This window comes from Sinocyclocheilus anshuiensis, unplaced genomic scaffold (genome assembly GCF_001515605.1).
Source record: "Sinocyclocheilus anshuiensis isolate Anshui unplaced genomic scaffold, SAMN03320099.WGS_v1.1 scaffold464, whole genome shotgun sequence".
In the NCBI taxonomy this organism is placed as follows: domain Eukaryota; kingdom Metazoa; phylum Chordata; class Actinopteri; order Cypriniformes; family Cyprinidae; genus Sinocyclocheilus; species Sinocyclocheilus anshuiensis.
This window is the reverse complement of record NW_015555731.1, coordinates 781,727-795,022: the sequence shown is the minus strand read 5'-3', so window position 1 is coordinate 795,022 and position 13,296 is coordinate 781,727. Positions and strand designations below refer to the sequence as shown.

Below are 13,296 nucleotides of genomic sequence, written 5' to 3'. Positions count from 1 at the left end.
ATTGACCCTTATAACTGGTTTTGTGGTCCAGGGTAACATTACAACATAAACACACAAATATGAAAGCATGTTTTACACCCATACAACATAAACACATATATGAACGCATGTGTTACACACACACTTAAGCACACAGTTAAATACAAACACACAAGCAGGCACATCATAAAAATGTCATTTTTATACTACACAGTACATTGTACTTCTGCTGAAGTGATTCAATTCTTTGTTTTTGTCCTTCTGTTGGAGTGTTTTAACTGTTTAAATTTGTACTTCTGTTGGACTGCTTTAAAAATTCTTCAAATGTATGCTTCTGTTAAAGTGTTTTAATTCAATAAACATTAAGTGTTTATGAGTTCACAATCAATAACACAATCCGCTAATGTCTATTTTTATAAAGTTATTCTTTTAATTTCTGAAGATTTTCTATTGCAAAAGATTATTTGTACAATGTCCTGCTGTAGGAAATTGTATTTTGTAAGCACAGACCAGATAAAAATGTGTGTCCCACTTTACCAGACACAGTGTCCCAATTTACCTGAAAAAGCCAGAAGGGGGAAAAACAATGGATACTTAACATTTTTGAATCTCTGTATGTTTAAAACAACAACCAATATTCTTTCGAAAAACATGCTGGGGGATACAAGAGACTTTGAGAATTTGTTTAAAGCATAAATTGTGTTGGTAGAATTGATCTGTTTGTATTTAAATCACAGTTTACCAAAAAGTGTCCCACTTTTGCTGACTTCACCCTACTTTAAAACAAGATAAACTTCTGCTGAGAGCTTGAGAATACAGAGATACTTGTCTTTCACAAAGAGATTGATGTTCTTATAAATCTGTTGCATTACTGCGTTTATTATTAAATGCCATATCATGTACATAGAGTGAATATTGTTGCTTTGAAATGTTCTGACACAAAACGTTCCATGATTATGACATCACAACCATGAGCACCCAATCATAAGTCTTGAAGCTATAAATCTACAGTAATGTATAGCCTGCTGGAAGTGTTGACATATTTCACAATGCATTGTGTGCAATCAAGTTAGATATACATAAGCAAACATTTGTTTTGGTGCAAACATCTTTCATAAACATTATATAGTAGACTTTTGGGTAAAATGTAATAAGACCCCTGTACGTTGAGCTACCCAAGGTGTTTGTGTGCAGCTGGTCTCTCAGGGCCCATGATACAGTCCGCTGATGTTCTATGAGTGTGTCTGTAGGTGGCGCTGTAGGTCCAGTCTCCTCTGGAAGCTGAGTGGGCAGTGCGAGCAGCTAAAGGGCTGGTAGCTGCTGTGTTTCCTGCTGTGAGTGATCAGATTGGAGCTCTGACTGAACGCTTTACCGCACACCACGCACACATGAGGCTTCTCACCTGAGAGATGACACAGAACACATTTTTGCTTTGAAAAAGGCTATACGCAGGTGGAGAACAAATGGGAAGTTCTAAAACACTTAATGTGAAACTTTAAGTGTTGCATTCATATTTTAGGCTCTTCTGCTTGTCTTTAATAAGGTGTGTGCTGAATTTGGACCCCCAATATCACTGTATTTATGCACACGTTTCTACAGTTTGTTATATTACTGTACTCTTGCCATTAAATTAGTTAAATGTTAAATCTAATTAAAGTGAAGTGACGTGACATGTGGCCAAGTATGGTGACCCATACTCGGAATTAGTGCTCTGCATTTATCCCATCCAAAGTGCACACACACAGCAGTGAACACACACACACCGTGAACACACACCCGGAGCAGTGGGCAGCCATTTTTGCTGCGGCGCCCGGGGAGCAGTTGGGGGTTCGGTGCCTTGCTCAAGGGCACCTCAGTCGTGGTATTGAAGGTGGAAGAGAGCGCTGTACATTCACTCCCCCCACCTACAATCCCTGCCGGTACGAGACTCGAACCCACAACCTTTTGGGTTACGAGTCCGACTCTCTAACCATTAGGCCACGACTTCCTTGATTAGCGTGGCTGTGTGTGTGTATTTTTAATACAAAGGTAAATTTGACAAAATTGGGCAAAATCTGTCTTCTGACCAACATAGTCAATGTCTTGATATTTTCTTTCCTCTTTTGTAAAGTCATAGAAATGCTGTAGTTTTTTTTTCTTTTGCTATAGGAGCAAATGGGAACACAAAATTTTTATTAGGCGACATTTCCTTCTGAAAACCACAGAAATATGAAAAGGGTCCAGAGATTCTAACTTTAGCATGTTGCGTTCTGGAATTGCCTTATAATTTATTTGAATTATTAATGAAAATGTAAGTCAGTGGAAACCCCATTATGTATTTTACCTGTGTGAATAAATGTATGTTTCTTCATATCAGATTTCTGGTGGAATCTCTTTCCGCAGTAGGGACACGGGAACGGCCGCGTGTCAGAGTGAATGAGCAGGTGTGTGGAGAGAGTCGACGACCTCTTAAACACCTTCCCACAAACCTTACAACCAAAACTCCGCTCCTGAAACACACATTCACACAGGCTGTGTTTGGAATAGAGTATTGCTATACTATTTATGTTGTATATAGTATGTAGACTCTTCACGCAGCATATAAACTTTCTGTATGCATGATATTTGGATGGCCTACTACATCTTTACTCATTATTTGATAAGACTGCCAAAGAGTTTTTTTTAGATTTTAGTTTAGTTATTTCATTTAAAGTAAAAAAATAGTTTTAGTTAACTATAATAGTCTCGGTACAGTATTTACTTGCATACTATGTATACAGCCAGCTGTTTAGTACGTACTCTCACCCTCAGTATTCCTGTAGTTCTGTACCCATAAGGCCGTTGGGCATGGCCCGGGGAGTCGGCCAATGGGAGAGCAGCCCTGTTGACATTTGAATTGCGCAAGTGCGATGCCAAACCCACAGCAGAGGACAGGAGCTACAGAAGACATAGCAATATTAATATCACACCATATCATAAATGGAAATAACATTGTGTTTTACCTTGTTCTAATGTGTTACTGTTAAACCACATGTGATGTGTATCAAGTTTGGGGTTTAAAATGTGCATGTCATCACATATGAAGCATGAAATGTTTGAGCATGAAACCCACACAAACCCACATGTGATTTTGCATTAAGTTGTGAATGTGTGAAAATCCTGTCAGGTGATCAGATCAGGACTAAAGCATTGTCAAATCTGAATAGTCAAATCAATAAATCATTATCAAATCAGTACATCTTTATATTTTACTCTATTAGTTTTTACTTTATAAAATGTTCTAGCTATATGCTTTCCCTCTGCATAAATCAGGTATTCTTCTAGCCTATTTCTCATTTGTGAGCAGCTTTGGATTAATATGGAAGGCAGTTTTTGCCATGTAATTAAAAATATATATATATATAATTAATTAAATGAAATAAATAGAAAAGTTAATTACCTACGATTTTTTAAATCTTACAATTCGGAATTTTTTTTTGCAATTTTGAATTTACATTTCACAATTCAGTTTTTTTTCAGTCCGATCTCACAGCAATTCATGCATATTTTACAAGGTGGCTAATTCGTACGAACTCGTATGACCTCACTCGTACAAATTAATATGATTTTTGCTAAATTGTACGCATTTTACGAGTTGCACAGTTAGTATGAATTTGTACGAATGACCTACACCTAACCCCGCCCCTAAACCTACCCATCACTGGGGTCTAGACAAATCGTACAAAATTCGTACGAATTAGCCACCTCGTAAAATACATACGAATTGGTCGTGAGATAGCGTTGTTTTTTCCCCGCCACTGAATATAAATAAGAAAGGTAGCCTAATTGCAATTTTTAGGTCAGAATTCTGTCTTTTTTCTCATAATTGTGAGATATAAACTCACAATTCTGAGAAGAAAATTCTGAATTTTTTTTTTTATTATTATTCCCGTGGCGGGAAATATTAATAAATCATCGGCTGAATGAATAATGTTTTCTCATCATCAGCTGCGGCCCATGAATCTAAATGCATTTGTTCTGTGCTGTCGAGCTGATAATTGCAATCAGGTGTGTTCAATAAAGGACACACGGCCGTTCCTCACCTTCTCACCGACTGGACATTCACACAGCGGCGTCTGGACACTGCTCAGCTGATGGTGACTGAGTAAAGCCTGAATCAGACACTCCAGCTCGCTCTGTCTCTCCATCGCAACAGAGCACGACAGCTTAGACAATGGACAAACTCCAGACTGCTTCACTGCCATCACACACAATACAATAGAATGGAATATGTCCTGTCTTTTCATCTTAGCATGCAAAAACGACTACTGACGACATGAATTAAAATAAAACAAAATATTAAGTGATGTTTTTGCGCAGTACAAGGATTTAATAATTTTTGGAGCACACACATTGAATCACTCACTAAGTCCTCATCATTAAGGCCCGTTCACACCAACAACTATATTAACGATCTGTTTATTGAGCCCGGTCTCATGAAAATGCATATCAGTAACATTTTTGTGTGTGTGTGTATTTACGTGCGATTTATTAATGTGGTCAAAAGTACCGTCCGCGAAACCATTCGGTACTGAAGTTTTAAAAACGACCATTTCCCGCTAAGATTTGAGCAGATTCTTAAACAGCGCTGATTGGTCATTGTGCTCAACAGATATGTCTGTGATTGCTTCAGTGATCATCGCTTCCCGCTCTTCACCGAGCGCGCACACAGAAACACACAAGAGCCTTTAAAATGCACATGAACACAATGACCAATCAGCGCTGTTTAAGAATCTGCTCAAATCTTAGTAGGAAATGGACATTTTTCAAATTTCAGTACCGAATGGTATTGCGGTCGGTACTTTTGTTGACACTACTACTATTTATATGCAAAACTGACTTTGGCGTGCATACGATACGCACGTGTTTGACATGCATATAATACGTAGTTTTTGCGTGCATATGATACACACTTTGCTGGCGTGCATTTAATACACATCTACACCACACCCCTAAACCTACCAATTGTGTATCATATGCACACTAAAATAGAAATAGAAACAGAAAATCGTGCCATTGAAATGCACATTCATGAGATCGGGTTAGTTTATTCTAAGCGCGCGCTGCCGCTTTAAACGTTCGCGCTCATTAAAGCTGGCTGGATTCTGATTCGCTGTCAAAGTTTTAATAGTTCATTAGCTGGAAAAATTGTGCTGAAAGTGATTCCAATGATAGCATTACTTTGTGTCGTTTTTTGTTATAACTGTAGAATGTTTTTTAAAACATTTGAAATTATATGGTTATCGCTATATTGCCTTTGGTTTGAATGGGCCTTTACAGCTCTCAGGCTCACTCTCTGCAAAGCATTATGGGAAATATATTCTTAAAACTGAACAGCGCGATACAAGGCAGTTGGAGCTGTTTTTGTTATTATTAAACATTCATGAATATTCACAGCTAACATGGAATGTTCTCAGAACGTTCTGGCAAGGTTCTCCATGTTATGAACAAATGTTGTCCCAGTAATGTTAGTAGAACATTTGTTTAAAGTTACACAGAAACATTTATTTGGACGTTCATCTAACATTTTTAACATTTTGTACTGTGCTAAACTAACTGAGCATTGTCACTGCACTTGTATACTGTTGCTCTCTTTTTGGTTTGATTGCTTCTATTGTTCTCATCATTTGTAAGTCGCTTTGGATAGAAGTGTCTGCTAAATTATTATTTGTAAATGTAAATATTACTAGTTGTTTCAAGATGTTGTATTCAAAGTAACGTTCCTATAACGTTTGCAAAATGATAACACAATGTTCCCTTAACGTTTGCATAAGTGAAAAAAAAATACAAATGTTTTAAAAACGGGTCGTTTTGAACGTTCAGAGAACATTCAGATAAAATGTTTTCATAACTTAATGGGGACATTAGCAAAACATTCTTAGAACATTTTTGTTAGCTGGGCTTTTAATTATTCGGAATAGTGGTGAGGTATTTAATTCTTGGAAAAAATATCATAGTGAGTCATTCAAGTTGATCATTTGTGGGAGTTTTGTTCAAGTTAAGTTCTCATGAGCTGCAAGCTGTCATATTCTCATGCCACACTATTCCAGTCACTGCTGGTGTTACACTGTGCTGAGCTGCTCTTCATATACCTGCAGTGGATGAAGGCCAGGGTTCGGGTTCAGCTCCAGCTCCATCAGTGCTGTTATGGGTTCGGCTGCTGTCGGTGGATGTGCAGGGCAGCAGCTCCAGAGCCAAAGAGCGACTGCTGGACGTCCATGCGTCATGATGCTGATGCTGAGAGTGGGCGGAGCGTGTGGAGTGATGCCCCGCCCTCTTACTTTTCACTAGAAACGATCGAGGCATTTTTAAAAGCGGGACTGAAGCCACGACAGATCAGGTCAGGTTACAATCTGAAATGAAAGCACAACAAATCCCAAACGTTTTAATAGTTTATTCATAATAATCAATATGTTAATGAGTTCAGTGAACAATATAATATATTTACTCATAATAACTAGTATAAATATTTTGATTCTCCACATTAGAAGATAAATGAACAAATAAAGCTAAATAAATACTATAAAATATAATTAATATTATTAAAAAAAGCAAAAATGTACAAAAAAATAAATACATTTTTAAATTTAAATTAAATAATTAATTTAATTAATTTAAATTTTAAAAAGGCCCTTTAACACTTGCTTTCTCTCATCTTTTTCTATTCTATGTACTTGATTTATTTTTATTTAGTATACAAAAAAAAAAAAACGAGACTTGTTATAGCACTTGTGTATCTTTGCTCTTTTGTTGATTTTGACTGCTTCTATTGTCCTCATTTGCAAGTCCCTTTGGATAAAAGCATCTGCTAAATGACTAAATGTACATATAATATTTAATTTTTTTAATTAATATTTAATTATTTCAATATAATATTTTAATGAATAAAACTTTTATCATATATATAAACATTATCATAATATAATATTATATATACTGTACATTTAATACATCATAAGAGGATATAGCATTCATAAATAACATTATAGAAAAAATCCTATACAGAAAATTATATATTCAATGTATATTTATTAAAAATTGTATATTTAGTATCAGTATTATTTTATTTCATAATATTAATATATGATATGAATATATACAAATTATCATAATATTAAACAAAATATGCATTTATTCAATATATAGCTATTATAATCAGTATTGTTACTTTTCGTAATTTTCCATATTAGACGATAAATGAGGAAGGTAAGTATTATAATTTTATACAATAAGAAAATATATAAATGCTAATGTGAATTAAATTGTCATAAAATATGTTTATTCATTATACAAAACTTATTTTCATTCTCCACATCAGTAGAAAAAATAACTCGAAAAGAATGAAATATTCAATTACTGTGTGATTGTATAAATACTAATATAGAAATAATCCTGATGTAGATTTTTGACTCTGATATGAAGATTGTTTTGCTTGAACAACAATAATCGACAAAACAGATTTGAATGTTTTGTGTGCGGTTGATGGCGATGCAGCTGTTCAAGACTGAATTCAGTTAGAACAACAGAATCTGAGGTTTAGAGACGTGAAGCAGCATCAACACCTGCACCGGCTCACCTGCATCTCCAAACGTCTCGTAAATCATCCAGATCATCATAGAGTCATTGTTCAAATGAGTTCTCGACATAAACTTTATTTGTTAACTTTCATTAAGCTCTCGACATTAAAAACTAAAATGCACTACATTTTGACCCAAGTTTCTCTAAACAGGTGTAAAAAAATAAAAGACACGATTTATTCCAAAGCTACACTAAATTTAAACCATTAAGCATATATTAAGAATGTTTTTTTTTGATGCACTAATAAGAGCCACCTGCAGCATTAATAAGATGAAAATAAGAAAAGCTCCACAAGTTAAAAGTGATGGAAAACAATTTAGATGCACAACCATGATATAACTGCCGTTCCCTTTAAAAAAAAAAAAAATTTTTTTTAGTATTTATTATTTATATTTATAGCTGTATGTCTCTTGGTGTCAGACTCACCCTCGGGTGTCCAGATGCGGGTGATGCAGATGCATCTGGTTGTGAGAGTTGTGATTCGGTTCTGAAGCTGCTACAGGAAGTACGAGAGTTTTCTGATGTGTCCTCACCAGACTCGCTTCAGACATCAAATAAAGACGGCTGGTAAATCTGCTCATTCGTCATCACTGCCATCCATAAGAAAAGAGCAGAATATGCAAATCACTGTCATTTCATTCTGCATTTAACCAAATTGTAATTAAATCTCCCAATGCAGGAAATGTATCTGAATTATGTTTCAAAGTATCAAATACTTCTACAATTCCGCAGGAGAAATAAATGAGTCACTGCAAGCTAACAGGAAACCTTCTCTGGTTGTTCTGGCAAGGGTCTATCAAAGCTATCAACAAACATTCTTCTACCAATGTTAATAGAACTTTCAATCAGAGTTATCATTAACAACATTCTCAAACATTAGCACAAAAACTTTTTTTTTTCTGGAACTTCTTGATCACTGGAAGAGAAATGTTTGGGTTAATATTGAGATCTTTTGAAGATTGGCCAAAATACAGTCTAGAGGAAACAATGATCAATGATCTCAACAATGCAAAAAGTGCATTCTGTTCTTCCTCAGAGAGACAAAATGATATAACATATTCATCAAAATTAAGTGATTTTTTTATGCTTAAAATGAGAGCCATTATCCCTTGTTAACTTCCTTTTTCTGACTCCATTGGCAGATATCTGTTCTTATTTTAAGCATAAACTCACTTTAAAGGGACAGTTCACACAGAAAATAAAATTGTCACCATTTACTCACCCTAAGGTTGTTCCAAACTTGTATGAGTTTCTTTCATCTGTTAAACACAAAAGAAGATTTTCTGAGTAATGCTGGCAACCAAAACATTGCCGGTAACCATTGACTTCCATAGCATTTTTTTCCTTACTACACTCTAAAAAATGCTGGGTTGTTTCAACTCAACTTTGGGTCAAATATGGACTAACCCAACCACTGGGTTAAATTTTTAAATTGCATTTTTAACCCAAAAGTTGGGTTAGTCCATTTTTACCCAAAGTTGGGTTGAAACAACCCAGCATTTTTTTTTTAATGTATGTAAGTCAATGGCTACCATTAACCGTTTGGTCACCAAACATTCTTCAAAAAAATTATGTTCAAAAAAGAAAGCACTCATACAGGTTTGGAACAACATGAGAGTGAAATGATGACAATATTTTTCTTTTTTTAATTAAGGTTTTTTCAGAAAACACAATTTCTTAACTTATGTCAAGTAAATATATTTTCATTTAAGAAGATTTAGATACTTGTAAAGAAAAACTAGTCTAAAATACGAAGAAAAACACTTTTGTTTTTGCAGTGAATACAAACACTTCTTATCTCATCTGATCTGTTCTCCACATGTATTTCAATGCTCTAAACTCTTACTGTAACTATTGGCTAATTTGGGTCAATTTGAGATACAAAGTTGATGAAAGTCCATAAAACGAAAAACTAACCTCTGATGGATACAGTGTTCTTCTGGTAGATCATCTGAATGCTCCAGACCTTCATACAAGCATCAGTGGCTCTAAACTCCTCTCTGGGCTTATGATCAAATAGGCTAACAAAAACGCTGAATATTTAGCAGCTGTGAGAGATGGTGGGTTAAACAAAGGCTTCAGGAGTTCATGAGACCACAGAGTCGTGAACACTGCGCCCACACCGACCCCCTGTGTGATTTCTCATCTGGTTTGGTTTTTGATTTTGGTGCTTACAGAGGGCTGAAGGAGATTACCCAGCATGCCAAGGGACAAAGTCATTGTAGTTTTACTTTTTTTAGCAGAACAAGGAAAGACAAACTACAAAACTGGAGAAAAATTGCAACAATTTAAGAGAGAATTAAAAGAAAGTAGCTAAAACCATGGTTAATTTTCAGAAGAGTCGTTATATTTGTGTTAAAGTCTGTTAATCCTATAAATGGAAAATCATTTTTAAAAGTATTTTTTATGATTATTGTATAGTTATCATTCTTTGTGTGAACGGGCAGTTTTTCATATATAAAATACATGTTTAATTTGATTGAATTTAAGTTTATTTTTAGATGCTTTTTATGTAAAGCGATTTGAGTTACCAATTTGAATGAAATGTGCTATAGAGGTAGGCTATAACACCTCTTAAAGAAGAGTTTAAAACATTGGCCTACAGCATAGCTGTTCATTACTTTGCAAAGAGAGAAAGGAACAATGTAAAGATGTTCCTTCACCTCACCTTTACGTTTGTTTTCACTTAGGCTACACACACTTTCCTACCAAAGCCACTTTCAAGAAAGCGCACACAGCGCATTGTTTCGAGTTCCTAGAAAGATGCAAAGAAGACAATGCTAAAAAACGAAGAGATCAAGGCGAACAAAGAAGCCCACCAGGCCCTCCGTCTCCCCTAGAGCTCCTGCTCGTTTTTACCCACAAGCCCACCGCTTCACCTGCTCCATCTGCAGACACACAGCCCCTCCGCCGCCCTCACCGCAGAGCGACGCTCCTGACACACGGGGGGAAGGAGTTAGCGATAAGCATCGCGAGTCTCTGAGGGTTTGTGGCTCAGGGGATTGAACACTGGAAATTCATCTAGTTCAGCTTCATCTAAGTGAGATTCACCAGCTGTGCGGGTCAGGAAAAAAACACACAAAGTACAACAATCTTTTATGATCTTGAATGATTTTAAAACACCTGTGTAAAATACACTGTAGGCCTACAGTGGTGTGAAAAAGTGTTGGCCCCCTTCCTGATATCTGGTCGGCCGGCCACTCCTGGGAAGGTTCTCCACTGTTCCATGTTTTTGCCATTTGTGAATAATGGCTCTCACTGTGGTTGCTGGAGTCCCAAAGCTTTAGAAATGGCTTTATAACCTTTTCCAGACTGATAGATCTCAATTACTTTCTTTCTAATTTGTTTCTGAATTTCTTTGGATCTCGGCATGATGTCTAGCTTTTGAGGATCGTTTACACCTATCGCCATTTCTAGCCACTGGGGGACCATAGGCAGGCTAGGGGAACTCATATTAATGTTAAAAAACCTCATAAAGTGAAATTTTCATGCCATGGGACCTTTAAGAGATTTCTTGATTGCGAACAGGTGTGGCAGTAATCAGGCCTGGGTGTGGCTAGAGAAATTGAACTCAGGTGTGATAAACCACAGTTTTAACAAGGAGGCAAACACTTCTTCACACAGGGCCATGTAGTTTTGGATTTTGTTTTCCCTTAATAATAAAAACCTTCATTTAAAAACTGCATGTTGTGTTTACTTGTGTTATCTTTGACTAATATTTAAATTTGTTTGATGATCTGAAACATTAAAGTGAGACAAACATGCAAAAAAATAAGAAATCAGGAAGGGGGCCAACACTTTTTCACACCACTGTATATAAAACATAAACTTGGATTAAAGCCTGTACACACCATGAAGAACGATAAAGCTTTAATAAAAGAGCGGTCAAAATATTTAGGCGAAAAAAGTCAACTGTCTATTATAATTTATCTATATAAGAAATGTCTGAAGCACAGCAAATCCGTTTGACAAACTTGAAATTCCGACTGGAATTCGCTCGCGAAATTCGCCGAATAATGGTATGTGACCTTAGGAAAAGCAAATCCACACTACAAGATCAAAACGAGGATTCATGCATTTGGAATCGCATTCAGATCGATTTTTGCATCTTATGAATGATTAAAAACATGGCTAATTCATCCATTTGAGCTTTAAAAGCTCTAGGATTTAAAGCAGCAAAACTTCAGCGTGCGCTTAGAATAAACGAACGTTTATTTCTTCTATGTGGACGCGAAAATGGCTAGTTATCGTTAGTTATTGTTCCTTGGTATGTAGCTTTCCTTATCGTTAGTTATTGTCAGCTAATAAAGTTTTCATTCTAGCTATGGTTCTTGGAATCAATGGGCACTTCTGTTGAAAATTGTAGGCCAGAAACATTATTTGACTTGACATGACTGCAGTTTTTATCAGCTTAAAATCAAATCATGTTTAGCCTCACCAAACTGCGAAAGATAAAGAGTTCGTACAAAAAAAATGTCACCCTTCTGGACTGTATTATATTATTCTGTAATTTTTTCCTTTGAATATCTCTGCTCTGCATTATAGGCCTACCACTTGCGGTTGCAGTGAGAAAACAAAGAGGAAGAGTGACAAATAAACGTGTCACTTTCTCACGACCCACCTTAATTTTTTTTTTTCTCTCGCAAATCCTCTTCGTTTCATGATGTACATCTTTTAAAAACAGATGCAGTGTATGATGAACAGATGATAGCAGAAACAGAAACAGCACGTTTTATCACAGCCAGTGTCAGTTATTATGAAGAAAGAAGCACAAACACACTTACAAACAAACAAAACATTTGAGACATACGACTGTTGGTTTGAAATGCTAAAACAATTAATGTTGAACATGAAGACAGTCAGTATCGTGTGTGGTTTGTGGTTAATGTGGATTGCTAATGTGATTCTCCACCTGTGGTTCCTCTGATAGGACACCTTTGTGAACCTGAGGAGAACTGACTTCACACATCTACTAAATCACCTGATTCAAACACATTGAGACTTCAGACATGACTAAGAAAAGACCTGGAGCATTTGAGACGCACAGATACAGACATTTGATCTGATGCAGGACATTTCAGGTGGGGTTTCATTGTCCAAATGCATTTTAGCACCATATAAAGTATATGAAACATTTATAGTGTAACAAAAACAGCCAAATGCATGATATCAATCACTGTCTCTGTGAATGCAATGAAAGATGACGTAAAGCATCAAAACACTTTCATAAGACCGTCTGAAAACCCCCCACATGTCGTACAGTCAGAATGACTGTCGGTATCTGAATGCCCTTTCCGTGACCTGGCCTGGCATAACTTCACACCATCTCACTCTCTGTTGGTTGGGCTTTCTGCTGATCGTCGAGTGCACTAGAGTAGGTGTGTATGGAGGTGTGTGAATCGCTCAGCTCGAAGGTACTCAAGATACTCACAGTTTCACTAAGGGCATTGGGCAATGACATCATCCCGAAGTGAAACGTCTCTCAGACTCTCTATCTGTGCAATCTAAAAGATGGAAATGTGACACTTAAACAGGTTAAACGGAACCACAAGAAGCAGAAGGTCTCAGGCCGTGACATTTTCACTTCAGACTGTTTTGATCAGTTGTGTTGTGTGATGTAGTCAGTGATGTATCTTCGTTCTTTGGGCTTTGGGAAAATACATTATATATATATATATATATATATATATATATATATATGTATATATATACAGTATGTAT

At 36.1% G+C, this 13,296-nt stretch overlaps 1 protein-coding gene and 1 long non-coding RNA gene across 2 annotated transcripts; both read right to left on the bottom strand.

The window, feature by feature from the left end:
- Positions 1 to 860: 860 nt before the first annotated feature.
- LOC107672908 (zinc finger protein Gfi-1b-like) lies at positions 861 to 4,149 on the bottom strand. The gene is made up of 4 exons (XM_016466281.1): positions 4,041 to 4,149; positions 2,764 to 2,895; positions 2,303 to 2,468; positions 861 to 1,381 (listed from the first exon to the last, which is right to left on the bottom strand). Exons 1-4 carry the CDS (start codon positions 4,143 to 4,145, stop codon positions 1,212 to 1,214), a joined length of 573 nt encoding a protein of 190 aa, XP_016321767.1. The 5' UTR covers positions 4,146 to 4,149; the 3' UTR covers positions 861 to 1,211.
- A 1,946-nt stretch (positions 4,150 to 6,095) lies between these two features.
- On the bottom strand, positions 6,096 to 9,810 carry LOC107672937 (uncharacterized). The gene is made up of 3 exons (XR_001632356.1): positions 9,493 to 9,810; positions 8,002 to 8,165; positions 6,096 to 6,350 (listed from the first exon to the last, which is right to left on the bottom strand). It is a non-coding gene; the product is annotated as an uncharacterized LOC107672937 (long non-coding RNA).
- Positions 9,811 to 13,296: the final 3,486 nt, after the last annotated feature.

Coding starts and splice junctions, on each gene's coding strand:
- LOC107672908 (XM_016466281.1), bottom strand. CDS start 4,145: ATGGAGAGACAGAGCGAGCTGGAGTGTCTGATTCAGGCTTTACTCAGT. Junction 2,896..4,040: donor AATGTCCAGTCGGTGAGAAG/GTGAGGAACGGC, acceptor TGTCTTCTGTAG/CTCCTGTCCTCTGCTGTGGG. Junction 2,469..2,763: donor GAACTACAGGAATACTGAGG/GTGAGAGTACGT, acceptor TGTGTGTTTCAG/GAGCGGAGTTTTGGTTGTAA.